The sequence below is a fragment of the Puma concolor genome, chromosome D2 (assembly GCF_028749965.1).
Source record: "Puma concolor isolate L17-30 chromosome D2, mPumCon1.1.hap2, whole genome shotgun sequence".
NCBI lineage: Eukaryota > Metazoa > Chordata > Mammalia > Carnivora > Felidae > Puma > Puma concolor.
Genome location: NC_141677.1, coordinates 24,026,994 through 24,054,215, shown reverse-complemented (window position 1 = coordinate 24,054,215; position 27,222 = coordinate 24,026,994). Strand labels below are relative to the sequence as shown.

The 27,222-nt window shown below is 38.1% G+C and overlaps 1 protein-coding gene across 2 annotated transcripts in view; it reads left to right on the top strand.

Moving 5' to 3' along the window:
- The first annotated feature begins 571 nt into the window (after nucleotides 1-571).
- Nucleotides 572-27,222, top strand: part of TMEM26 (transmembrane protein 26) — a 48,366-nt gene continuing 21,715 nt past the window's right edge. Inside the window, exons 1-4 of one of the 2 annotated variants that reach the window (XM_086679797.1) lie at nucleotides 572-1,375; nucleotides 16,871-16,949; nucleotides 22,686-22,799; nucleotides 24,715-24,935. In XM_086679797.1, the coding sequence (XP_086535923.1) occupies nucleotides 1,185-1,375; nucleotides 16,871-16,949; nucleotides 22,686-22,799; nucleotides 24,715-24,935 (605 nt within the window). In that variant the 5' untranslated portion in view covers nucleotides 572-1,184. The remainder of the gene's footprint in view (nucleotides 1,376-16,870; nucleotides 16,950-22,685; nucleotides 22,800-24,714; nucleotides 24,936-27,222) is intronic. The other variant, XM_025918363.2, reaches the window with a different exon arrangement.

Here is a 27,222-nt window from a genome sequence, read left to right as displayed (position 1 = left end):
GGCTCTGTGCTGGCAGTGTGGGGCCTGCGTGGGATTCTCTGTCTCTGTCTCTGTCTTTCTCTCTGCCCCTCCCCTGCTCACACTGTCTGTTTTTCTCAAAATAAATACATAAATAAATAAATAAACTAACAAACTTAAAAAACTTTTTTTTTTTTTTTTTAAATCATGAAGGTGTTTTGGGAAACCCTGACTTCAGTGTGCTCTTCGCCTTGGATGCTGGAACACCAGAGTTTAATTCATTGGTCATTGATCTCCAGGGCGCAGTTCCCAGCTGCATGAATTTCTCCCTCCAGTCCAACTCCTGTCTTTATCTTCTACCTCCTCCCTCACTTTCCCCTCTGTCTTCCTGTCTTACTACCCTCCCTCTTTCAGATGAAATTAGTGGAGGCGGGGGGGGGGAGGGGGGGAGAGTAGGGACGACTTAATAAAGAACATCCCTTTGCTTTGGTAACACCGTGCCCAAAGACTGCAAGTGACCTGGACCACCTGCCCCCTAAATGCGGTGCGGGGAGCTCTCAGAAAGCCCCGGCGGATTCCCTCCCGTCCCGTGAAGTTTTCATTCTCCAAGCGGCGCAGGAAGAGCGTTTCTAAAACTGCTTGGACAGCGGATTCTTTGGCCCCCCTGGGTTCCATCTCAGAGTCACTGTGAGAGCGTGTTCCTGTAAGAAGAGTGAGTGAATTAAACCACTTCGGCGGAAGAGCCAGGGAGCAGATGCCGCAGATGTGGCCCCCTTCCCTTTCCAGACTCCGTAGCACCTGGACCTTCACTCCCCTCCAGCCCTCGGAGAGTTTGGGGGAAGCCCCTGCGGGTGGGATGGGCTTGAGGGCCGGGATGGGCTTGAGGGCCGGGATGGAGCCTGACTCCCGGCATTGGGAGGGCAGTGGGCAGCGCTGGGGAATAACGCCCCGGAGCCCCGGCGGCACAGCCCCAGACTTCCTGGAAAGCCCAACAGTCTAGACGTGCTGGGTTTAGATTCTCCCCTCTCCGAGAGTTCTCAGGAAGTTTGGGGGAGGGGCGAGCCGCTGTCTCCCCTTCGGGCGCGGGAGGCTGAGCCGGGACTGCGGCAGCGGCGGGTCTCCAGCTGTCACGTCCCCGCCCACGGGCGGGCTCCGGGGCTCCCGAGAGGGGCGGCCGGGCGCGGGCGCGGGCGGGGGGCGGCGGCGGGCAGAGCGCGCGGGCCGGCATGGAGGGACTGGTCCTGCTCAACGCCCTGGCCACCCGGCTGCTGTTCCTGCTGCACTCGCTGGTTGGGGTCTGGCGAGTGACCGAGGTGAAGAAGGAGCCGCTGTACTGGCTGCTCGCGCTGCTCAACCTCTTGCTCTTTCTGGAGACTGGGCTCACCCTCAAGTTCAAGCGCGGCAGAGGCTACAAATGGTGAGCGCACCCCGGGAAAGGGCGGGCGCGCGGAGTCCCTGGGCGCTGTGCCCTACAGCTCGCGGGCAGCCCAAGAACCCATCTCCCCGCAGCCCGCCGATTCCTTACTCGGGTACGGACCCTCTTTGTCCTCGCCCGGAGCTTCCAAAGAGCGCGAGACCTTGCGCATCTCTGGGACCCGCCGGAGTACCTCGCGGTCCCAGGGCTACACAGGGAAGGCTCAGTCGCTGCCCGGTGTCACCCAGTCCCAGGTTTGGTAACTTGGAAGATATGAAAAAAGAAAGGAGGCGCTTGCCTGCTCTACAGAAGGTGCTCCAGAGAGGGGGAGTCGTGCGGCAAGGGGGTGTCCATGTGCTCTGCTCCCTGGGGTGTGTGAGTGTGCATTCGCCTGCAGGTGTGGGGATGGCTCCAGAGAGGGGGAGGTGTGGGGCAAGAGGGTGTCCACGGGCCCTGCTCCCTGGGCTGTGTGCGTGTTCACTGGGGAGTCGTGGGGCAAGGGGGTGTCCATGGGCCCTGCTCCCTGGGGTGTGTGCGTGTGCATTCGCATGCAGGTGTGGGGATACGTTTCGCTGGGCACCAGCGACTTTTGTGAGAGCTTGTGTGCATAGAACAATCTCCCAGGGTGAGAAGTCCCTAGAAGCACTTCTGTGCCTCTTTGCTTCCTTTAGCCGGGGGCCCTGGCATGGCACCCTCTTCAGGTGTCCTGGTTCCTTCGGAGCTTGGTTAATGGTAAGTTCATCTTGTCAAAGAAGGGTTGCTATGCAACCTCAACCTGCAAGAACTGCCTGACGTTTTATTTGCTCCCTGAAGATTTGAATGGCAATAGAAGAATTGAGAAAAAGATTATTTTGCCATTTACAAAGAGTTTCCACCTCCATCCCTCCACTCCCAGGAGGTTTTCATCCCAAAGTTCTCCAAGTTAGGCCTCTTCCTATATTAATTTTTAAAAACTAAAATTATGGTCACATAAAAATTCAGTAAAATGTTTGCTATACATTAGTAAAAACAAAACAAAAACAAAACAAAACAACAAAAACCACCAGTAAGTCTGTGTTTTCATATGTCGATACTTTTAAAAATACCTAATCTACAAGAAAATATTATTAGTCAATTCAAATGTTACATACACGATGGCATTATAGTTAGCCACCAAATTAAGGGGGAAGAAAACCCCTCTCTATAGTTTTATAGATTAAGCTGCAAAAGGCTGTGTATTTCGTGACAGTTCAAGGATGAGATCCTGTTGTCTCTTAAGATGATGTGAATCTTGCTTAAATTTTCCACTGTTGAAAAATTTCTGGAATTATCAATGAGAAAATTATTCAAGTAGAATCCTAATATAACAAAATAAGGATTGGAATGTTACTATCCCTCCCTCTCACTATGAACAGCTTATTAAGCAGGAGAGATTTGAGGTACTTTCCGATGTACCTTTTAAGAACCTCAAAAAAAAAATGGCATTAGCTTCCCCCAATAAGCCTTAGGGTTAAAGAAACAGAAGTGGAGAAAAGTGTTCACACAGCAGGTCATGTGAGATTTATTTAGTTTTTTACTCATCAGTTTTAAGATGCTAGGGTAGAAAATACCTTCTGTAACAAGAGCATGAGGTCTGAGGCTGAAAAGTGTTCCATGAAAGATAATCTTGTCACCAACTATCACAGCTTCTGGGAGAAATGTCAACCTTAGAGGAAGGACCAACTCAACCAGCCCTAAAATATCCTCCCTCAATATACTCCCTCCAAATATACTCCCTCCAAGAGTAAACCAGAAGCCTTAGCTCATGTGAAGTCAAAATTCCTCTTCAGTTGTATAGAAATACTGTAGCCAGTTGAAACTTTACCTCCATGTCTATACCATCATTGGCAGCTGATTCAGACTGGTATGTAACTTACCACTAAGAGAGGAAAGAGATTGGGGCAAAAATGGGTGATCAATGTGTAGAGTTAAATAGGGAACTGGGGACGTAGTCATGTGTGGTCTCAAGATCAGAAGAAAAATGGAGTAATCTGGGCTTTCCCACTTACTTGCTTTGAGGCGTTGAGCAAGTTACTTAACCTCTCTCACCCTTAGTTTCCTCATCTATAAATACATGTAGGTTGTTATAAATCAAATGAAATAATATATTTGATAGTCAATGAATAAAAAAGGAGTGTTTTTTTCTAGATCCTAGGGTTTTTCTTCTTTTTCTTCTTATTATTAAAAAACACTTTGTGTCAACTGGACACATTTTCTGTCTGTACAAGTCCAACAACTTTACTTGAGGGACTGGCCAACAAACCATTGATTCAGAATCAAAAAGTAAAAAAAAAAACATTCTCACCTTTATTTCAGAACAGTCCAATGATGTATACTGTGTATTATAGCACTAATTCAGAAAAATTGTGCTGGCTCCATATCCAGACTAATATTTTAAAATAAGCAAAGAAAACAGTAGATTTGGCTTATAAAATTTCAGGAACAAATGAGTCCTTATAAATAATGTAAATAGAAATGTGATTGATAATGCTTTGTTCTACTGATCTTACCAAATGCTTTGTTCTATGAGTCTGCAAATGTGGTCATTTTTTGTGATGGACAAAGTTCACACACTATTCTGTCAAAAGGAAAAAAAGTCAGAAGATGGGATGCTTAAAAAATATAGAAAAATATAGAAAATTATCCCTGATATAACATGGTAACAATGAAAAAGGATTTGATTTGGGACATATTTCTTTTCTGGGCTGAAGTTTTCTGAGTAAGGCAAGGCATAGTTTTTGTTATATTTGATTGTTAAAAACAGTTTCAATCAGAAAATCAAGACTGATGAAATAAAAAAAGAGATAAGTACATGTTATGACAGTGTCTATATCTGTATACAGGAAGATGCAGATCTATCCATCTATCCATCTATCTACATGCAGATCTATATGTTATATGCTTTTTGATTCATTGGCCTTACATTTTAGAATCTACCCTATAGATCCAAAAGTACTCATATGTAAAGGCATATGTACAAAATATTAATTTCCATTTTGTACGTAGAAAATAAAGCTAAAAACAACCGATTATCTATCATGACTGTTTGAAAAATTGTAATATACTCACACTATATATAGTTTACTGGTATTAAAAATAATGAGCTAGAGTTTAGCTATTGACCTAGATGGATGTCTATGGTATGTTGTCAGGAGAATAAAGTTACAGAATTATGTGTATTATAGGCTAAATTTTTAAAAAACTTGTTAAAGAATTATCCTTTGTATCAATTGAATACATTATCCATTTATAAGTCAAGAAGAAGAATAAGAAGATGAATCCTTCCCATACTTAAACTCAATCAACCAATAAAATAATGCCTGAATGGTAGATTAAGGTCTGTATACACAAGAGGTGAATGATTCTTTTCTGGAACATCGGATCCATGAACCTCCATTAGACTACTCAGAGCTACTTTGAACATTGTTCTTTTTACTAAAATCTGCACGTGGCCCCAAGTAAATCAAACTTACAGAAATCATGGAATGATACATTGAGCTATAGAGGAAAATGTGAACAAAGTTTCCTAAAACATAGCAAACATATTACACTTGTCCAAAGAATGTTTCTTTAGCTATCCTTTGGAAAGGAAACATGGCACTAGCACTGCTGAGCTCAGCTGTCGGGGGACAGCAACATTACATCAACACTAATAACTTACAGTTGGACAAGTTTAATGTGTTGGAATCCTATAGAATAGAGAGGGCAAGCCAACGGACACATCCCCTGTTAAGCTCAATAAATGTGTGCTAGTAGAATTCGCTCCTTTTCACCTGGTATTTATTGATTTCATGTGCATGTTCACTTATATTTCTTTAAGACGGAGACTAGTATCACTTGCTGTATTGTTTCTTGATTTTATTCTCTATGGTCCAGTTAACAATTCAATAGATCCATGAATTACCATTTAGGTAAAGTCAAGCACAAGACGATGTTTCTGTTGATTTTTTGCCACTACCGATCAGGTATTTTTCAAGGGTTAGAGAAATGACCAAGACTGTGACAAGTTTGAAGCCTGTTCACATGAAAGCAGGAGGTATCTAAGAATAAATAGAAATCTAAGTTGAATTTATTGGTAAAAGTACAGAATTTTAAGCACTGAGCTTTCTTCCTCAGAATCCTAAGCATATAAGGTAAATATAATTGAGTTAATAAAATACCTCACTTATTTGGTCACCTTTCTTCATTATCTCTCTTTCCTTTTTCCTTTACTGAGTTTAATCAGATGTCTGTTTGTTGAATCACCTAATAAGTACATGCAATACTATGCTAGACACTGTGTGAATAGGCAAAAGAAACAGAAAACAAACACACTTGAGATTTTAAAATAAAGGGTAGTATTTTGATTAAGTGCTCAAATGTGTGGGAATAAGAATAATTATGAATATTTAGCATTTGTTGACGTGCAGGCTCTTTTAAGTGTCTTACACAGATTAGCCCACATGACCCTAACAGCAACTGCAACGATTTTCTGTTTCTCTGTCTTCCCCCATTTTTAGATGAGGAGACTGAGGCACAGAGCTGTGAAATCAACTGAAGGAGCAGAGGTATTAAGAGTCCAACAGTTTAGAGGAGAAAAGATGTGACGAAGTGTACTGGGGATGGGGTGGGTAGAGACAAGCGATGTCATGGCATTTGAGCTGGATCAGGAAAAATGGGTAAGAGACAGGAGTGCAAAGGCTGTGTAGGTAAAGGATATCCTGAGGGAGGTGAGTGTAGGGAGACTTGAGCAGATTTCTCCGGAGGAAGCACACAGCCTTATCATTCTCGATTCAACAAAAATATCTGAAACAGCCAATATGTGTTAGACATTGAGTGTCAGGAATATGGAAGTGAATAAAATGGGTGAAATCCTGCCTGGAGGGAACTCACATTTGGTCAGGGGACTCAGAAAATAAAGAAGTAAATAATAAACAAGTGAGCTAGTAAGTAACAAATGAGTGATCAGAACTCTGGAGGCTTGAGTGGCAGGGTTCCAGATGGATGAAGCAGAAGGGGAAGATTCCAGTGGGTGGTCAGAGCCTCACTGGGGAGGCAGCATCTGAGCTGAGTCTGTTAGGAGGAAAAGCCAGTGTGGGAAGAGCCAGGGAAACACAAAAGAGAGAGGGAAGAGTTAAGTGTGCCCTGGGACATTTCTGACACACCCCCAGAAGACAAATAAAACTGGCTTTCTTTTCTACTCTTCCTTATCTCTACTCTTCCCCATGTCCTTTGCCAACACAGAAAAATTCCTTCTGGATTTTATACTGTTACCATATCTTATTTGAAGCATCATGTGTTAGCAAATATCTGGGTATCTCCGAACTCAAAATAGGAAAGACGAATTAAGAATCAGAAGGGATTCTATCCTAAACTGATTTCAAATTCAAACCCATTTTGTAAAAAACAAAAACAAAAAACAAAAAAACAAGAGCTGAATGAAATCTGTTTTGAATACTCAATTGTATTTGGAAGGTTCAACAGCAGAGATGGAAACCAAGACTTGACAGATGCCACATGAAGCCTGATCTTGAAGGAGTCTTGGGTAGTGTAGGAGAAATTCTTTGTCTGATGTAATTATGTAGTGTTCGACAAATTGTTTACAAAAATGCCAGCGAGAAAGTTGGGAAATAAAAGCATTCTTCTCCTGCTCATCGTTTTGGCTATCAGAGAGGATGAAATAAAAGGGTTTAGAAGCAGACCCTGTGATTTCCATATGGCCAACTTGCACACTGGACATTCTCCCTGCAGATAGACTATTTCTTTTATTGTTTGCACTTGCTGTCCCGATTTCCTGAAACCTCTCTTTAGCTTTTCAGTTATTCTAGTAACACTTCTGACAGTGCACTGGGTTTATCAGCCCTGTCCGCAGTGTGTGTACAGTTTTATAATACTTGTCTTCACATGTGTTTGTGTGTATGTGTTTTATATCCTGAACCTTGAGCCCAATGCACGAGGATGACTTAAATTTGCATGTTTTTGGAGGCACACATTGAATGTTACCAGCAAATGACTTTGTTTTTAGTGATCTGAGTCATAGCTTAAGAAGAGTCTTACCCTCACTTGAATTAGTACTCTGCTTCACTCCCAAGAAAAAGTCGTATTTTCTTCTTTTATTTCACAATGGACTTGGGATGAAAGCAATAATTGTGTCTGCATAATTAATAATAATTCTAAAAGAATGGGACCCCCAGGAAACTGAACCATTAAGTGATGTCCATGCTTTTTCCATGAGTATGTTCAACTGAGACATTTAGAACTGAAAATTACGGTTATCATGTTTTGTAACTTCGTGTACTTGACAGGAAGAGAAGCAAAGTGCAAATTGGTGTGGGCAGCTCTCGTGAGTCAGTATAAATATATCTTTACTTCTAAATTCCATGCACTTCCCTTTCTCATGGTAGTGCCATTATTTGCATTCAGCATCAGGACCAATCTGAATAGTTTAATTTCTTTTCCAACAGTGGAACATTCACTTTTCCATCAAGGTTTATCCGCCTCACGTGCACATCCCTCACTACTCCAGAAGGTCCTCTGAAGGACTGTTATCAGAAGAGTTAGATCTAGGGTATCTACATTATTCTGTTAAAAAAATCAGTGTTTTGTTTTGAAATAAAATAGGGTTTTTATATGCAAGTATCAAAAAGTGTTCTTTGAAAGTCACATGGAAATAATATTAAGGACATACAGATTGTTGGTATAAAATGCTAATGTGGGGACTGATTTTATAAATTTTTTTAAATGTTTATTTATTTTTGAGAGGCAGAAACGAGCGGGAGAGGGGCAGAAAGAGAGAGGGAGACACAAAATCCCAAGCAGGCTCCAGGCTCTGAGCTGTCAGCACAGATCCTCATACGAGGCTCGAACTCATGGACTGTGAGATCATGACCTGAGCTGAAGTCTGATGCGTAACGGACAAAAGCCACTCAGGCGCCGCCTGATTTTGTTTCTTTTCTCTGAGTATGAATCCACAGTAGTTGTTTAGGAAGGGGTATTATATTTTATCCTCGATTTGTCTGACCTTACAGAGCCAGCTGGCATACAGCTAACAATGTTGTGCACTTATCAGAATAACAATTAATATTCCTTAGGGGGGAAAAAGTCCTCTCTACCATCAGTGCAGCTGCCAGCCCTTGTTGGGTCCTTCAGTATTCCTTTGCTTTCTTATTTCCCTGAATTAGCCTCCTATCTCACACACCTGTTTTAATCCACCTCGAATAGCTTCCTGATAAATTGGCTGTGCCATTTTCTGACAGTGCGTTAACAGTAGTGATGAGTATGATGATGAAGGGGACGGTGATGGTGATAATGGGGGTGGAAACAGTTATCAATTACTGAGTACTAACAATACTGCAAGCCTGCTTTACATCCATTATCTCCGGGAATCCTCACAATAACACTATGAGTTAGTTTTTATCTTTTTTTTTCAAGTTTCTTAAGGTTTATTTATTTTTGAGAGGTAGAGAGCGCAAGTGGGACAGAGGCAGAGGGAGGGGGGACAGAGGATCCAAACCGGGCTCTGCGCTGACAGCAGCGAGCCCGATCCTGGTCTTGAACTTATAAACTGTGACATCATGACCTGAGTTGAGGTCCCTCACCATCTGAGCCATCCAGGTGCCCCATGAGTTAGTTTTAATCTTCATTCCCATTTTATGATGAGGATACTGCTGCACAGCAAGACTCCATCACTTATGTAAGGTCGCAACTAGTTATAAAAAAAATCACAAAAACAATTCCTAGCATCCACTGAGTCCTCACATTTACTGAGCCAAGAATTCACATTGTCCACATTACCTGATTTGGTCCTCACCATAACCCCAGAGGTATTATTCTTGCTTCTCCTGGCAAAGGAGGAAGCAAAACCTCAGAGAAGGAGTCTCCATCCCAGCACTGAACTCCATCAGCCTATTTCTTGTGCTCTGCATTCAACATCTGATTGGGTTTTCTCTGTGGAAAATACAACTACATAAATTTTTAGGATCAAGGATTCCCGATAGCAAAGAAAGGGTCAAAGTATTTTTCTATTTTTCAAACTTGGGTTGGCAAAATTCTGGGGGACCTGAAAATGAGCACTGGGATGATTTTGCCTAGTGCAGACTTTGGGAAAGTCCAGACTACACATGGACGTGTCTCAGAGACATACTTGCACAAGCAGACATACTTGTAAAACCAAAATAGGATGTAAAACAAAACAGAAGAGGAGGAAAAATCTCGAGTGCCTTTATTTTGGGTCCCAAAGTAAAGAAACAATCTCTTCTACAGACCAGAAATAAAAACCACTGTCTTTTATAGAATGAAATAAGTTAAAGCATTACATAAATACCATCCATCATGCATTTTATCCTCTCAGAGACCATTAAAATTCCTGTAGTCATTAACATTTAAGTTCACTTAATCATTAAACAATCATTTATTGTACTAAGTGCTATAATGATGTTTTTGAAGGAATATAAAATAGAGGCAGTTCTATGGGAACAGGAGAAAACAACACTCTGAGAACAAAATAATTTCCACGAATTAAGCCCAAGACTGCAGAATGTCTGCAGAATAAAGATACGATCAGTACAGTAGGCTTGTTAGACAAGGAAAATTTCTCAGGTAAGTGATTTATGTACGAGCTTCTGTAGTAGCTGGGGTTTTACAAGAGTGTAGAGAAGAGAGAAGGGCTTTTCAGGTGGAGGCAATATCATGATGGCAGGGTTTTAGTTGGAACCAATTCATTTAAGAAGATGCCATGATTTTCTTTGCCTCGGAAATTTTCCATGAGAAAAATAATACATAGAGCCTAAAATTGATGCAGATTTTGGTTAGTCGTCCTAAAGCACACGGCTGAGTTTTGAACGTGAGCGACTCCAATTTTAATAAAGCTTGTTCTTGCTTTAGGTATCCTTTTGGAAAATTTTAAGTGAAGTATATAGTACTAATTTTGCTGCCAGCTTATATCATAATTTGGGAATATGACTTTATTTAAAAAAAAAAAACAACCGGCAGCAGCAATCAATGAAAATTACAATTAAGAGCCCTAATATTCACCTTTGGAGGTATTCTCTTTGCAAAGTCTAAAAGTGGGCATTTTTTAAAGGGCTTTTGAGGTATGAAGAATGGTTCCACTGCAGGGGGTATTTCCAGCCCTTAATGAAATTCCTCCCAGGCTCTCTGTTCTTGTGCTTAGTCCGCTCTCTCATAAGATCAGACAGACAAACCCATCATCTGATTTTGGCACCTATTAAAACACGCACACTCCTTGTTAAATTTTTCCTTTTAGGAGCAGGTCTCATGAGTAAATGCCCAGTTAGTTTTGGCCTCCTCCCCTCCCTAGTGGGCGGGCACAGGCAAAGGGCTCTGGGAGGGAAGTGATTGTGAGGTTATGGTAAGCTAGTTAAGAAGGCCACCAAAAGGGTGGGGGCTGGAATTGAACTAGTGACTTCCCAAGTGTTCAGAGGTTCAGTGGTCTGCAAGAGCATTGGGCACATTTGGAGGTGTATGCTGAGGCTGTCATATTGGCCACTCTTTCCTGCTCTGTATTGACACAAAGCCCTTGATGAGCAGCCCAGAGGGAAATCGTGGATGTTAAGGCCCACTTGGAGAAAGCAGTCTGCGTGAAAGAGGGCAGACAATCCTTAAACTGTGAGATACCCTTTGGGGGCTTGTGAAAGGGTATCTTGACCCAGTTTCTTGATTTCCATGAAATTAGGCCTATTATTATAAAATGCCCTGGAAATTTTATTGAGGATACTCAAGGCAGTTGAACGTGAGATTGTGAAACTAGTATCCTTACAACTCCAATCCACCTTTGTAGAGTAGGGAATACTGAAGAATGAGATACAAGTAAAATCATGATCCACATTGAAGTAATCTTGGAACATTATTTTGCTTCACTTAAATATTATCTATTTTCTGATTCATGCGTATGATTAGAAGACTAGAATCCTCATTGTTTGCAGAGAGGAAAGCTAAACAGGGTCGTAGGCAATAGGATAGTTAATTTTTCTATTTGCTTATTTATATTGTGATATGCTTCTGAGATGAATGAATCTTACTTTCTCAATAAGGAAGCACTAACTCATTTTTAGAAAAACTAAAATGGAATCCTGATTTTAGACTAATGGTGAACTAAGATAAATAAGATCCCTTTGTAGGGCCAAATTGTTAAATGTCATGAAATAATCATTTTGTGAAAAATACTTTGTTGAAATGACAACTTTTTATGATAAATAATATTTTTGGATGAAACAAACTGAAAAAAAAATGAGGATAGACCTTTAACAGCTCAGGGAAGTGTCTAGCATGTAGGAAATAAACATCTGTACTTGGTAAACAAATGAGTACATAAACAAATATAGGGAAAAAAAAAAACCCTTCAAGATAGGTGATACTCCTGCCATGTACTTTAATGAGAACTGATAGGGTGAATAAACCCTGAAGTTTCAAAACCAAAACTAAAATACCAAACTTCTGTGGAGAGAAAGAATATCTTTAGGAAGATATTAATTTAAAAAATAGCTAATTCAAATAATTTGTCACTAAAGTATTAATGTTGCACACATTCTGTATTCTGACAGAGTAGTAGGAATTGGTATTATAGTAAAGCTGAGTCTCTAAGGGCAGATAGTGGATTAGTAATGGGGTAGTATACATTTTATAAAAATTTCCCACGTGGACATATCTTCTGAATTTGATCATAAGTTTATCAGTTTTTGTCAGCTTGTGAATAAATAGTGTATCTTATATTTAAAAACAAGTATCCAGAAACCTGATTTAAGTTATTTCTGGGTTGGCTAGATCCTTCTATGGTATTAGACTTCGTACAAAATACTTGGCATTGACTTACTTCTGATGCCATTAAGACATAAAGACTGGAGTAAAATTATTTGGTAGCTCCTAAGAAAAGGCACACAATTTGATTAATTACATAGAAAAAGGTGGGGTCGGGTCTAGTTTTTAATTTTTAGAGTTCAGAGTCTCCTTGGTTCCAAAGGTGAATTACACTGACAATGCATGATCAAGAATATAGCAAACCTTCTAACTAATAAGTAGTGGCTAGAGTGTCACCTTGAAATATTAAATCTTTCATAGTAGCAAAACAATATTATATTCATATACGAACAGAATAATTAATTTCTTCAGTAAAACTTCTGATAAGATTCCATTTATGATGATATTTTGTGAGGAAATTTCTAGCTAAACCAGCAACAGATTGTCAAGAAAATAGAAAACAGAAAAATCAACCAAGGCCTTATCAAATCAATAAATATTCATGGGTAACCCACCTTGGGCCAGATACTGTGGGAGGACCTGAGGGTATAATGATGCACTCACACTTTTTGTGCTTATACTACCTACAGTTGCCAGGAGACAACTGATGGGAAACATGCACATACACATGCACACACATACAGTTATAAATTTTGAGGACCTATAAGGTAAAAGTGAAGAGTGCTATAGACAAGCATGACAAGGAAATCTAATTGAGACTGGAGGGACAAGAAAAGTTTTTCTGTAGAGTTCCATATACCTGACATGAGCTATGAAAAGGAGATACACGGGTGAAAAGGGGGTGGAATAAAGAGATATTTCAAGGGAGAGAAACGCATGTGTGAAGGCCTGAGTTAGGAAGACACATAGGTTTTCTCCAGAAATGAATGAAAAGCAATGTTATAGGAGCACAGTGAGGAAAAATGGCAAGCAACAAAGCCCAAGAGTTAGCCCGGGCCCTGACCGTGCAACATTCTGTAGGTCATCATGGGCAAATGGCCCATGCAAACCACAACTGTATAACAGTAATTGCCATAACATCGAATATGGAGTTTGTCCTCAGCAGCGCAAACAATTTCCTTTGATTCAAGATGTCTTAAATAGCTTTAGTTTGGGGAATTATAGTTTGAAAATAGGATTGATTGTGAGTTGGTTGAAGAAACAGTCTTCCGAACTGGTGCCCTCTGGATAGGTACCGTTATGTAGCTGTGAGTTTACTTGTAGAACGGAGCCTAGACAAGGGAGTAGCTCACATGTATTAAGCATGTATGCCATCAGGCCCGTGGCACACACTGCCTCATTTAATCCTCACACCCATCCTAGGAGGTGGGTGTTATGGTCTCCATTTTATAGATGAGGACACTGAGTCACAGGGAAGGTAGTGAATTCCACTACCCTGGAAGAGACAAGATTCAAATTTGGGTCTCCTAGGTTTGTGAAATTTCTACTGCAGTGTAATAATTCCTCAAGGGACACACTCCGGGAGCATACTAAACCTCATGGAATGGGAATAAAAGTCAGGTAGATGCTAGTACCCTTCATTCCCTCCATTTGCTTAGTCCTCCCATTATTCATAAATTCACAGATTAAACATTTAAGGATGTGCTTAGTAAGCATTTATTGAGGACTTAGTAAGACACCTGATACCACTGAGAAGAGGAAAAGATGAATGAGAAGAGGGAAGGGACATAAATATATAGAAGACTCAAAAATCTCCCTTCAAGGAGCCTTTATTAGGAAAGCTAAGGCTTATATACACATAACCATGAAATAGGAGAGAATATGTTGGGTCACGGGAGAAACATAAGCTAAGATTAATTCCTGCTATGCTTCTGAAATACAGGTAGGATGTTGATGGGTAGAGATGTAAGAGGACAGCATTCCATAGCAGGCAGTCATAATTTGGGAGGACATTTGCTCTAAAACCATTTCAGAACCTCTCTTCTCAGATTAATCAAGCTAACGGAGCATGGAACACTTTGTTCTATATATGGCTAAAATGTAATCCTCATATCCAAAATACAATATATTTAGACACATTTTAACACTTCCCTAGATAATTGAGACTTCTATTTTCTCCATAAGTTTTGCTGTTGTTTTAATTTAATTTCAGCTGTACAGTGACCACTGCCTGCTACAGGGAATTAGAAGGAGAGGAAGGAGAGAAGGGACCTCCTGATGCTGCTTTGCTATTATTTACCTTGGGGTGCTGTGCATTTCATCAATAACTCTACCTGGAAGCTTCCTGAAATTCCAGCAAATCCTCTCAGGTGTAGGGTTAAGAGGATGGGACATGTGAGGAAAAGGCTATGGACTGAGTTGAATAGGATAAATTCTTGGGCTTTCGGTGCGATTGCTTCTTTCTACCTCCTTTTCACTTATGTCAAAAAAGTGTGAAGATGAACTGAAGTGAGGGGAACTTTAGAGAAAACATTTTATTTTGTTTTGGGGCTATGACACAGGAAGAGAAAAGGGAAGTGGAAAGACTAGAATATCGAAGCTTTGAATATCAGATTACAGAATTTAGATTTTCTGTGGCAGGCAACATAGAAAATCTTGGATCTTGAAGTTTTTAGTTTTGGTGTTTTGATATAACCAGATTCCTAATTAGAGGAAGTATCTTCAAATGGGATAGTATTTTATTTTTCAATTATAGAAATAAGCCTCATGCATACAAGATGTTAAGAGTTGTTGTTATCTGTTTAACCTTGTTTAAGAGCTATCATATGTTCAGTCCAGAGTTTCCTTAGATATTATTGTAATGGCATTGTTAGGGGAGTCAATCTCAAAATTAATCCCAAGAGAGTCAAGAAAACTGCAGTCCAGTGGACATTTGACATAGCAGAACAAACATTTACATATTCCAAATGTCCTTGCGACTGGAAATCATTTCCTTTCTTAGTCACACAAAGGAAATACTCTCTCCTGATGTTTCCCTTGATATGTAAGGTCAAGGAATTAATTCCCCCCCCCCTTTTTTTAGGCGGATGTTCAACCATGGGGCTTTTGCTCTCTCTCCATCGCCCAGCCATCTGCCAAGATTTCAATAATATCATGACCTATAACCTTTGTTTCAAAATTGGTTCTTTGCAGGAAATCAAAGATGGAGGAATTTCTATATTAAATACTGATTTTTAAAGAATTCGCTTTCTTTTGTCCTTTCTTTCTTCTCCCCAGAAGTTAAAAGGCAATATTAGTGAAAGGGTTAATAGCCTTTCTTTAAAAAGTCCATTCTAGATGTTTTCTTCCACTTAGGTCTGGTCACTTTTCTCTCCTGGGTTATAATAATATGGTTTTAATACTAATTCATCTTGAATAATTGTATTTATTGAGGAATTAGCATTTCTAATTTTTAGGTTATTTTAAACCACCACAAGCATATACTATAAGTATTTTAATAAAATTATATTAGCTTACAATTTTGACTTTGAGATGGTCTATAAAGCAATAGTCCAATCTAAAATGAAGTGCAATTTGAAGAAATAAATTTGGAAAGTATGCTATTTTTCTCTTATTTCAAAGTTCTAAGGACACATTTTCATTGTATAATGTCTTATAAAAATATTAATAGTAATTACCTGTTATGATGTGCCTACCTCTGCTAGGCATTCTTTACAGAAAGTATAATAAAGACCTCTGTGGGATAAATGTGACCACTATGGACTGAATTCTGTTTCCCATAAATTCATATGTTGAAACCCTAACCCCCAATGTGACTCTATTTTGAGATAGAGGTTTTAGGAAATGAGGTCATAAGGGTAAGATCTTAAGCCAATAAGATTGATAGACTTTTAAGAGGAGAAGAGAGATCTCTCTTTCTCTCCTTGTGAAGTGCATGTGCCCCGAGGAAAGGCCATGTGAAGACACAGCAAGAAGGTGTCTTCTAAAAACCAGGAAGAGAGACATCACCAAACCCCAATCATCTTTGAACCCCAATCTTAGACTACCAACCTCCAGAACTGTGAGAAAATAAGTTTCTGTTGTTTAAACTACCCAATCTGTGGTATGTTGGTATGGCAGTCCAAGATGACTAATACAGTGACTGTCCCCATTTTGTGGATTAGGAAGCAAACTGAGAGTCACTGGCAAAACTGATATTTGAAACTGATTATTTTTGATTATAAAGGCCCACTATTTGAACTGCCCTCGGAATTTTGAGCCAGAAATAATGAATGTAGATAGCTTTAAAAAAATACCAAGCACTTCATGTGTTGTTGTTTGTTTGCATTTTTATTTTCACTAGGCTTAGCAGATACAGTCAGTAGATTTTGCTCATTCCTATTCATTATCATCTGATTTTTGTGTTCTAGCAGGATGTTACTATTTGAGCTTTCAGAATTCTAGGTTAATATTAAAAAATGCAGCCAATTTTCCTGAAATTGCAATGCTGAGAAATCCAAGAAGATTTACTGTTGCTGTATTTGCTATCTGTAAAACATATTAAACACAAAATATCCAGTTTTGTGCCTGCAACTAGTTGGCAGTGTCCCATTAAACCATATTAAAATTAACTTCTATTAATTGGATTAGAAATTCAGTGAGAATGACAGCTGCTAGTGCCTTTTGCAGTTACTTTGTTTCTCTATAATCCATATGGCAGAAATCACATAATGCTTTTTTCCCCATTGAAATGAACACTTGAGATAAAGAGGATTGACTGGATGTGATCAGGGTATGTGCATTTGTTTTGTTTTCTTTAAATTTTTTTTTGCAAAAACTAAACTATCTTTTTCTCTTCTTCCACAGGTTTTCACCAGCCATATTTATATATCTGATTAGCATTGTTCCATCATTATGGCTTCTTGAAATGCACCATGAGACCCAGGTATGGCCTTTTGGAAAGTAGGAAAGTGGAAAATTCATCAATAAACTACTTTCATACTATAATCCAATTTGTTTCAGAAATGCATGTCTCAGAGGAATTGGAGTTATCAAGAATTGAATAAGTAAGAGGCCATTAGCAAAAGAAAGTGAATTCACAATCTGTCAAAACCAATAAAAATGTTACATTTGTTTAAGATTTAAAATTACATAATTAATTAACAATTTATGTTAGAGATCTTGTTCCTAAGCATCCCCTGACCTCCGAATATGCTAGAGTCTATATGGGGGGCAGGCTGTGTGTAAAAATTTGGCTTTAAACTTTACAGATTTAATGAGTTTCTATATTGTACCAAGAATGGGCAGGGCTCAATAATCCAGCATCCTCTGAAATATTTTTAAAAATAGCAAAAACAAAATAGAAACCCATTGTCTATACCCTGCTATGTAAATACAGTCAAACTTGGAGGGTCTATTTGAAATAGTCTATCTTAAAATTTAGGCCTTACAGATTACAAAAGATTCCCTTTTGAGAGTCCTAAAGTCCTATGATCTGTTTTAGTGAAATAGGAATTCTATTCTGGAGCCAGACACTCAGGGTAAAGGAGAGGAGTATGGCACCCACCATTGGGAAAGGTGGGCTATATGTATGAGGACCACACTGATTTAAAAAATAAACAGTGGTTTCCAATAAGAGTCCCTAATCTATATATAAAGAAAGAGCTGCTAAGCGAGTTGCTTCTCACATGGGCAACCCTAAGTCTCAGGCTCTGGAATGGTCTCACAATCTGTTGTTATTAAGGCTCCATCCATACTGTGGATGGCAGATCCCATCAGATTCCAGACCACACTTCACATCTTCAGAGCGTGGATAAAGGAACTAGGTTACAGATGAACTTTAGCTATGGTATAATTTTAGTACCTTTACTGATAAAATGCTTTAGTCAAGATAAGACTTTGCCCCTATACAGATTTCTTTCCTACAGTCAATCATTTTATAGTAAAGTTAAGCCTCTTGTGTATGTTTCAGATATTCAAACTGCATCTGGAAAATGTTCCAAATTTTAGGTACACACAGGGGAATTTAACTCTATGGACTATTTTTGAAGAATTCCACAAGCACATACCAATAAAACAGGCATAAAGAAAACATTTATCTGCCTTAAATCTCCTATTTAAAAAGTATTAAAGTCATAGGCTATCTCTATGTCTGTGGCAAAAATATTTTTGTAACAATAAATAGACTGGTTCAAGTTATCATGGTTTTTAAAACTGTACCATGAGGAGTTAGGGGACTGTTTCAATTTCCTTACTACTTACAACTTTCAGGGTTATGGAAATAAGCTCTGGTGATTTGAATCATTTCTTTCCTTCACATCCAATTCTATAACATGACTATCATCCACAATAACAATTCATTTCCCCAAACGCTTTTATAATATAAATGCATTGCACAGTTAATTGATATACAGGTCAAATCCCATTACAACAAATAGCATGCAACCAAAAGCTCTCTTTTTAATAAAAAAAAGATTTTTGAGCCCCAGGCAGTACCTCTCTAATTTTCATACTACAAAAGAAATTGGACCTTTAGTAGTAATGGATTTGACTCATTTTGACACTAAAAATTAAAATGAATGCCCAAAGATTGAATTGGGCAGGGTGGGCAGAGATGGAAGTAGAAAAAAGTAAGAGAAAGAGAGACAAAACAGTAGTGGAATTGCATCTAAGGAAAATAAATGGCAGAAAAAAGGGAGGCACAGCAATTCTCTTAGTCCATTCATTTAAAAATGTTTGGTTGTGATAATAACCACTTTTCTTTATATCATCCTTTTTTTCTGAAAGTATTTTCAAATACATTTTCTCCTTTATGAACTCAGGAACTCCATAAGTTAGGCATGGTATATATATATATATATATATATATATATATATATATATATCTACTTTATAAAAGAGGATGGCTAAGACTCAGAAAGATTAAGTAATTTTCTCAAGGCCTGCTCAGCTAATCAGTAAGAATTCTGGGGCTTAGCACCTAGGCCTTGATCCCTGCTCAGTTAACCCACACTGCCTTTCTCAGTTACATGTTCTATGTTTTACAGGAGTTTTGCATCAAAATCATCTGACTTTTTTTTCATGACAGGAAAGAATAGTTTCTTTTCACATTTTCCATGTATTCTACATCCTAAAAGTTCTAACCGGTGTTTTGGCATTCGTAAAACATCTTGACCTATTTCATGAAGAGATTCCAAATCTTAAATGATCAATTCTGTGCCTTCATTTCTGAATCTGGCTAAGTCTACATAGCTGAAAACAACTATGACTGTAACTCTCAAGTCTATTTACGAAGTAGCAAAATTAAAGCAATGAAAAGTTTCTAGTCTTGAAGGTGTTTTAGTCTGGTTTGACCCAAAGGAATATTTTTGAAGCTAATAAGAGTTTTTAAGACATAGCCCATGAAAAAGTGGTTTGTTGGTACCCAGAACATCTACATGACTCACCTATACAACGCGAAATGTAAATAATATTACCATAAAAACAGTACAAGTTGGGTTAGGTTATAGGCATCAAACCAGTTGGTTTTTGCTGTCCAAATGCAGTTGCCACTTAAAGGAAAATTTCATCATTTTGTAGTAAGTAGAATGACAAGAATGGAATGGGACTCAGATAGGTTGTAATATCTTAATATGGACTACAAAGCTATTTGCTACTGCAGTGCAGATGACTTTATTTAAATAATATGTCTATGGATTTTTGGTGATAAGGATGTAAAAAAACATATGAAGGTCACCATTTTTAATATACACTGTGCTTTCATGCCTGCAAATAAAGTGGTCGAAATTTGTTTCCTATTGCCTATTTGATTCTCACAAAGCTACTATGCAATGAGGATTTGTTGCTTGGTTCAAAGATTGAATTTTTTATCTTCATTATCTTTTCTTGGAGCCTTAGCTGTACAGAAAAAAATAGTGTGCAAACAGCTGGATTTTTGCTTTTAGAGATATGGCACATGGCCATTTTTCCTAATTATTCTTGTCATTTCACTCATAACACTAGTTGTTTTGGGAGAGACTAGGAAAAAAATAGCTTCTTGACATTTCTTTTTACTTTTTCAAATGGTTTATTTAATGATCGATGCAGTATCCAAAATAATTAAGAAAAATATACTTCTCACAGCGTTAGCATTTGAAAAAAAATAGTTTCTCTAAACCCAAATACATGAGTGTGGATATGTGGTGCTGGTGGTGGTGATGGCAGTGCATCTGTTTGTGTATGTTTCAAAAGTATGCTAGCCCTGCAGGTGTTTAAAACAAAATCTTCAATCTTTTTTTTTTAAACAGTGTGTGCAATAATCAGTGGCTACCACTACATTTTCAAGTGCCACCCCTTTTCTCTCTTATAAATCTTTTCTCTACCTCAGATTCCCAGCATCTGGATAAAAATCATGCACAGTCCACCTGCAGAAATTTACACACAAAATGAAAGAGTGAGGGGGGAAAACATTTAGTTTAGGTCTTTGTCAAATTTTTCGTAAACCGAAGTTGACTTTCAAACTGCCACTAAAATGTATATTTTGATGGGTGAACATGATAATTCTTTTGATTGTTACAGTGCTTAACAGGCAAGATTGAATGTAATTGGATTACCGACCTAAGCAAATGGTATTTTAAATAAAGAGCCTTCTGGACAAGAAATAAACTCTTAGAATCAACACTTTGGCCAAGATCATACATGTTTTAATGCTGTCATTGGTTGTTGATTTGTTTTGCAATTGTTCCAGGATTCAAGAAAGGAAACCCAACTATGACTCCATAAATTGTACAGCTCTCAAATACCAACAGCAGTTTTCACAGAACTAGAACAAACAATCCTAAAATTTGTCTGGATCCACCTAAGACCTCAAATAGCCAAAGCAATCTTAAAAATAGAAAAGCAAAGCTGGAGGCATCACAATTCCAGAGTTCAAGTTGCATTACAAAGTTGTAGTGATCAAGACAGTATGGTACTGGCACAAAAACAGACACGTAGATCAATAGAACAGAATAGAAAGCCCAGAAAAGAACCCACAACTATATGGTCAACTAATCTTTGACAAAGCAAGAAAGAATATTCAATGGGAAAAAGACTGTCTCTTCAACAAATGGTGTTGGGAAAACTGGACAGCAACATGCAGAAAAATGAACTTGGACCACTTTCTTACACCACACACAAACATAAATTCAAAATGGATTAAAGACCTAAATGTGACACCTGAAACCATAAAAATCCTGGAAGAGGACACAGGCACTAACATCTTTGACATTGGGTGTAGCAATTTTTTTCTGGGATTTGTCTCCTGAGGCAAGGGAAACAAAAGCAAAAATAAACTACTGGGACTACATCAAAATAAAAAGCTCAGCACAGTGAAGGAAACAACAAAACTAAAAGGCAACCTATTGAATGGGAGAAGATGTTTGGAAATGACATATCTGAGAAGGGGTTAATATCCAATATATATATATATATATATATATATATATATATATATATATATATATAAAACTTCTAAAACTCAACACCCAAAAACCAAATAATCCAATTAAAAATGGGCAGAAGTCATGAACAGATATTTCTCCAAAGAAGACATACAGATGGCCAAAAGACACATGAAAAGATGCACATCACCACTTATCAGGGAAATGCAAATCAGAGCTATAATGAGATATCACCTCACACGTGTCAGAATGGCTAAAATCAACAACACAAGAAAGAACAGTGCTGGCAAGGATGTGGAGAAAAACGAACCCTTGTGCACTGTTGATGGGAATGCAAACTGGTGCAGCCAATGTGGAAAACAGTATGAAGGTTCCTCAGAAAGTTAAAGCTAGAACTACCTTAGGATCCAGCAATTGTACTATGAGGTATTTACCCGATTAATACAAAACACTAATTCAAAGGGATATATTCACCCCTATTTTTATGGCAGCATATTTATAATAGCCCAATTATGGAAGCAGCCCAAGTGTCCATCGATAAATGAATGGATAAAGAAGAGGTGGTATATATATTCAACGGAATATTATTCAGCCATATAAAAGACTGAAATCTTGCCATTTGCAATGACATGGATAAAGCTAGAGAGTATAATGCTAAGTGAAATAAGCCAGTCAGAGAAAGACAAATACCATATAATTTCACTCATATGTGGAATATAAGAAAAAAACAAATGATCAAAGGGGGGAAAAAAAGAGAGACAAAACAAACAAACAAAAAAACCGGACAATTATAGAGAACAAACTGATGGTTACCAGAGAGGAGCTGGGGTGGGGGTGGGGGTGAGTTAAATAGGTGATCAGGATTAAGGAGTGCACTTGAGATGAGCACTGGGTGATGTATGAAATTGTTAAATCACTATATTGTACACCTGAAACTAATATAACACTGTATGTGTATTAATTGGAATTAAAATTAAAACTTAAAACATTCTACAGCTCTGCACAATGAACTTGGAGCTTCTACATCCTCATAGACTTGTGGGAAAATAAAACATGTATAGTTGAGTCTGCTCTCATATTAATTGAAAAGTGGTTTTCTATCTCAAGACTATAATCTGATTTTTGGAAATGTTTATGCATGCTGTGTAAACTCCGCATATCTACTCATAATTGCTTAAATAATTGAAGCCACTTGGAACTCTACCTATTGTATGTTTTTTTTTTTTTTTTTTTTACATATTGCCTTTTTACAAAATTCTTAGCATTGCAGTAGCCAATCTGAAGGGATGTCACAAAATACCAGCAGCAAAGAAAACTTCAATCAAACTTTGATGTCAAGTGAACAAGCCAATGGAGCAGATGATCTCATTAAGACGGTGAGAGCTTTTTCCACTGTATTTTAAAGTATCTGGCAAATCACCTTTTCATTTGGTGAGAATAACATGCTCTACACCTTGCAGCTCATTCTTTCCTAAGGAAATTTGCCAATCATTTAATCGTTTGCTCAGGATTTTGCAAAACAATTGTATTTTTATATTTATTAAACACATTTAACATGCATAATAGTCATATATATCTAATATACCTGTATATTAATAGGTATATTTAACTTGCAGCATTAAGTAACCTATAACACTTAGGTCAGACAATGTTTGCACAAAGGGAGATACATATTTTTGGTAAAGGAATGATATAGTTAAAAGATTGGGATCTGTCCTGTATATATTTTAGGAGTTTACATGAATAAAATAGGGAAGATTTTCAGCCAAAATAGAATTACTTCTTTGTTCTTCACATGCCTGATATTTGTCAAACTAACCATGGCCTATTAGGAAATGATATATGGGAGAGACTCGAGGCCCAGGCCTGTACCAATGAGCCATGGTTTCAACAATAAGATAGATTATTGATTCTAAGAGATTTAATTCAGTCTAATTCATGGATTCTAAATCAAGCTCCCGTCACAGCTGACTGACATCACTTTGAAAAAATCACTTAATCTCTCTGTATCTCAGTTTTTCATCTGACAGTTGAAAGTATTAATATCTACCCCACTAGTATGCTTCCTCTAAGAATTAAGTAGGATGTATGGGGCACTTGGGTGGCTCAGTCAGTTAAGTGTCTGACTTTGGCTCAGGTCATGATCTCGCGGTTCATGAGTTCAAGCCCTGCGTCAGGCTCTGTGCTGCCAGCTCAGAGCCTGGAGCCTGCTTCAGATTCTGTGTCTCCCTCTCTCTCTGCCCCTCTCCCACTCACACTCTGTCCCTCTCTCTCTCAAAAATAAATAAACATAAAAAAAAGAATTGAGTAAGATGTATATGAAGTCTCATAGAAGAAATATGAAATAGTGTGTAAAGGCAAGATCACTGATCTTCATGCGTGGCTTCAATCAGGTTAGCATCCTGCCTTGTCTTATCCTGCCTTTACCTGTACATCAGTAAGTAATTGAGAGGAGTAAATAGATTTGCACAAACATAGTCAAGTTACTTGTATAAATCAGAATCAACTATCCAATCCACCGGAGACCAACATTCCTGGTCTTTAAAAGATTATAGCCTCTGAGGGCCAGTGATATAATTTAAAACTGATTTAGAAGTTAAACGGGCAAGAGATATCATTCAGAAAACAAGAAAGGGGTGTAAATTTTTCTCAGAGTCCAAGATTAAAGGCAGAATAAAATTTGGTTGCTAGCTTATAGATTTTTCAATTATGTTAAATGTTCAAAATAAAAATAGTAACTATAGTTAGTCTCTTTCTTTACATTTACGTAACTAATAAACATTATTATGCATTCTCTCATTTGATGTAGCAGTGTTTTAGAGCAATAAAAAACAAGAGATTTGTACCATGTTAAAATATTCCCAGATTACTAAATTCAGACTTGAAATCTCTGAAAGAAAAATACAAGGATTTTTTTGTGATTTTAATATGGTATTTAAAAAGTTTTGCTATGTGTTGTGTCATACTTTGTTACAGAGAAAGTAAAATGAGAAGTGATCTTTAAAACGTCATCAGATTGGCTCTTTAAATACCAAATGTTACAATCCTACTAGCAAGTGTGAGGTTTAAATTACTTCTTATAAGGCTGCCCCATTTTAAGAACCATGTTAGCTTTTTTTCTCCAGAGTCTTCAGTTGAAAGGAGCTTTATTTTCTTTAGTAAGTGAAGAATCATTTTTATGAAAATGACCTTCCACAAAAACTGTGGATTGAAAGCCATGGTGAAGATGGCATCACTTTCCAAGGTGGCAGCTCATGGTCCTTCTCTCTGTATGACATTTCTGTTACACAGGCCAAAGTTTTTGTAAATAACTTATCTACAGTATGTGAAAAAGTTTGGACTTTGGGACTCCATCAGACATTCTTGCTAATGCTCATAATTGGAAGATGGCTTCTACCCATTGGAGGCGGGATCACTAGGGACCAACTCTCTCAACTTCTCCTTATGTTTGTGGGAACAGCTGCTGACATACTGGAATTCACAAGTGAGACCCTGGAGGAACAAAATGTGAGGTAAGTAGGCCTGCAAGGTCAGGCCCTCATATGTGTCTATTCTTTTATTTACAGAAGAAATATAAGGATTTCCAGTCTATCATATGACCAGTGATACAATCATAGAATTTCCTGATGTTCAGGTCTAAGTACGAGCCCAGTTTATATATACATGAACTTCCTGCTAAGGAAAATGGGCAAATAATATTTCCTTTGGGTGAGAACAGAAAGGCTCTACATGTCTGCATGACCATAACTAACCTATGGGGCTGTGGTGATCAGAAAACCTAGAGGTAGAGTCACCATCCATAGCTCCTCTCTCATATTCTCAAATGGCAGGAATGCCCCCAATCATAAAATTCTCTTCTAGAGCAAAGCATAGCTACCGTTCCAGGAAATCACCTAGAAAAGACATAAGGAAATCTCTTCTCTACCCAGGTGAGAATTTATATTCCCTCATGTGAGTGGAGAATGGGGCAGATTAGGTTGGGGTTTTTTTTGTTTTGTTTTGTTTTTTTTCACTAAATTTTATTTTTAGTCAGTTTTGTTCAAAGTGCCCAAAGGCTTTCTGGTGGAGATGCCTATAAATTAAAACTTATTGAGTTGGTACTTTTATTTTTGCCACAAGCAAATAAACTCAGAATCCATGATCACATCTGTTTATGGAACTACTTTCTTACCTTTAGGGATTTAAGTCTGAGTGCCTGTATGTACTTTCAGCTTGGGTTGTTTTGCACTATGCTATAAAAATAAATTGCAATGAAGCTGGCTTTTAATGCTACACTTTACTTTATGCTGTGTTTCTCAAATAACGAAACATAAAGCTGAGCAAAATGCACTAACTTACTGAGTAAACTTAATATCCCAATTATAGCACAAAGTATATCTGTAACCATAGGTTACCTGTATATAATCATTTCCTATTCCATTTGTACTGATTTTTCTTATACTTTATTAAGTACACATAGAGTTTTAAAAAGAATTCAATTTAAATTGATCCATTGTCCTCAAAATGTTGATTTCAGTTTTGTATCTTTAATACCTTACATTTAGCCAGTGCTTTACATTGTATAACAAATTTTCAGATACTTTAGGACACTTATGACACAATGGGATTACAAGAAAAACATGAAAAAATCATGACCAAGCACATAAAAACAAAAAGTAACTATATAGGCACAGTGACAGGGCCATAAAAATACAAATATGACTAGCCAAACTGTATAGAAATAAACACATACATGCTAAATATCTAGGGAGATGGGAGGGATATAGGGTAGGAAATGGAGTATTCAGGAGGAATATGTTTTGTAGGGCTGATAATAAAAATGCGAGAAATGGGCACCTGGGTGGCTCAGTCAGTTAAGTGTCTGAATCTTAATTTGGCTCAAGTCATGATCTCATGGGTTTGTGAGACCAAGCCCTGCATCTGGCTCCATGCTATCAGTCTGGAGCCTGCTTGGGGTTCTCTCTCTCTCCCTCTCTCTGTCCCTCTTCTGCTTGCATGTGTGCTCTCTCTCCCTCTCAAAACAAAGAAATAAATATTTTTTAAAATAAAATAAAAACGTAAGAAATGACTAACTCGGCTATCTTAATGGTCTGTTTATTAGGTCCATCCAAAAATGACACCAAGGTGCATTTAACAGATCAGTGTTTGCCAATAGATGTTAAATATTCAATAGGTTAGTCATTAAAATCTTAATTCCCCCAAAAAACTTTGAAAATCATGAGGTACTCATTCATTCATCAACTGTAGATTGATTATCTAGTGTGTACCAGGCAATGTGCTAGGTGGTTACTGAAGAGCAAATGGTGAGTAAGTAGTGAGAGAAATTCTGGACACACAGTCGTATCCCAATCCAGGTAATTTCAATTCAGCAAATTCTCCTGCCACCTACAAATTAATGTGAACATTTCAAAAACCTTTTTTTTTTCCTTATTTTAAACTTGTATTATGTCATGAGAAGGGATCAAATAAAGTATGCCCTGGTTATTGTTTTAAATTTTTAATTTTTTTAATGTTTATTTATTTTTGACAGAGAGAGAGAGACAGAGCATGAGCAGGGGAGGGGCAGAGAGAGAGAGGGAGACACAGAATCCGAAGCAGGCTCCAGGCTCTGAGCTGTCAGCACAGAGCCCAACACGGGGCTTCAACTCACAGATCGCAAGATCATGACCTGAGCCGAAGTCAGACACAACCGACTGAACCACCCAGGCACCCCTGTTTTAAAATTTCTTTTAGGTTTCATGGTTTCAGACTGAAGTTTTTTTTATTTTTATTTATTTACCTTTTAAAATGTTTATTTAT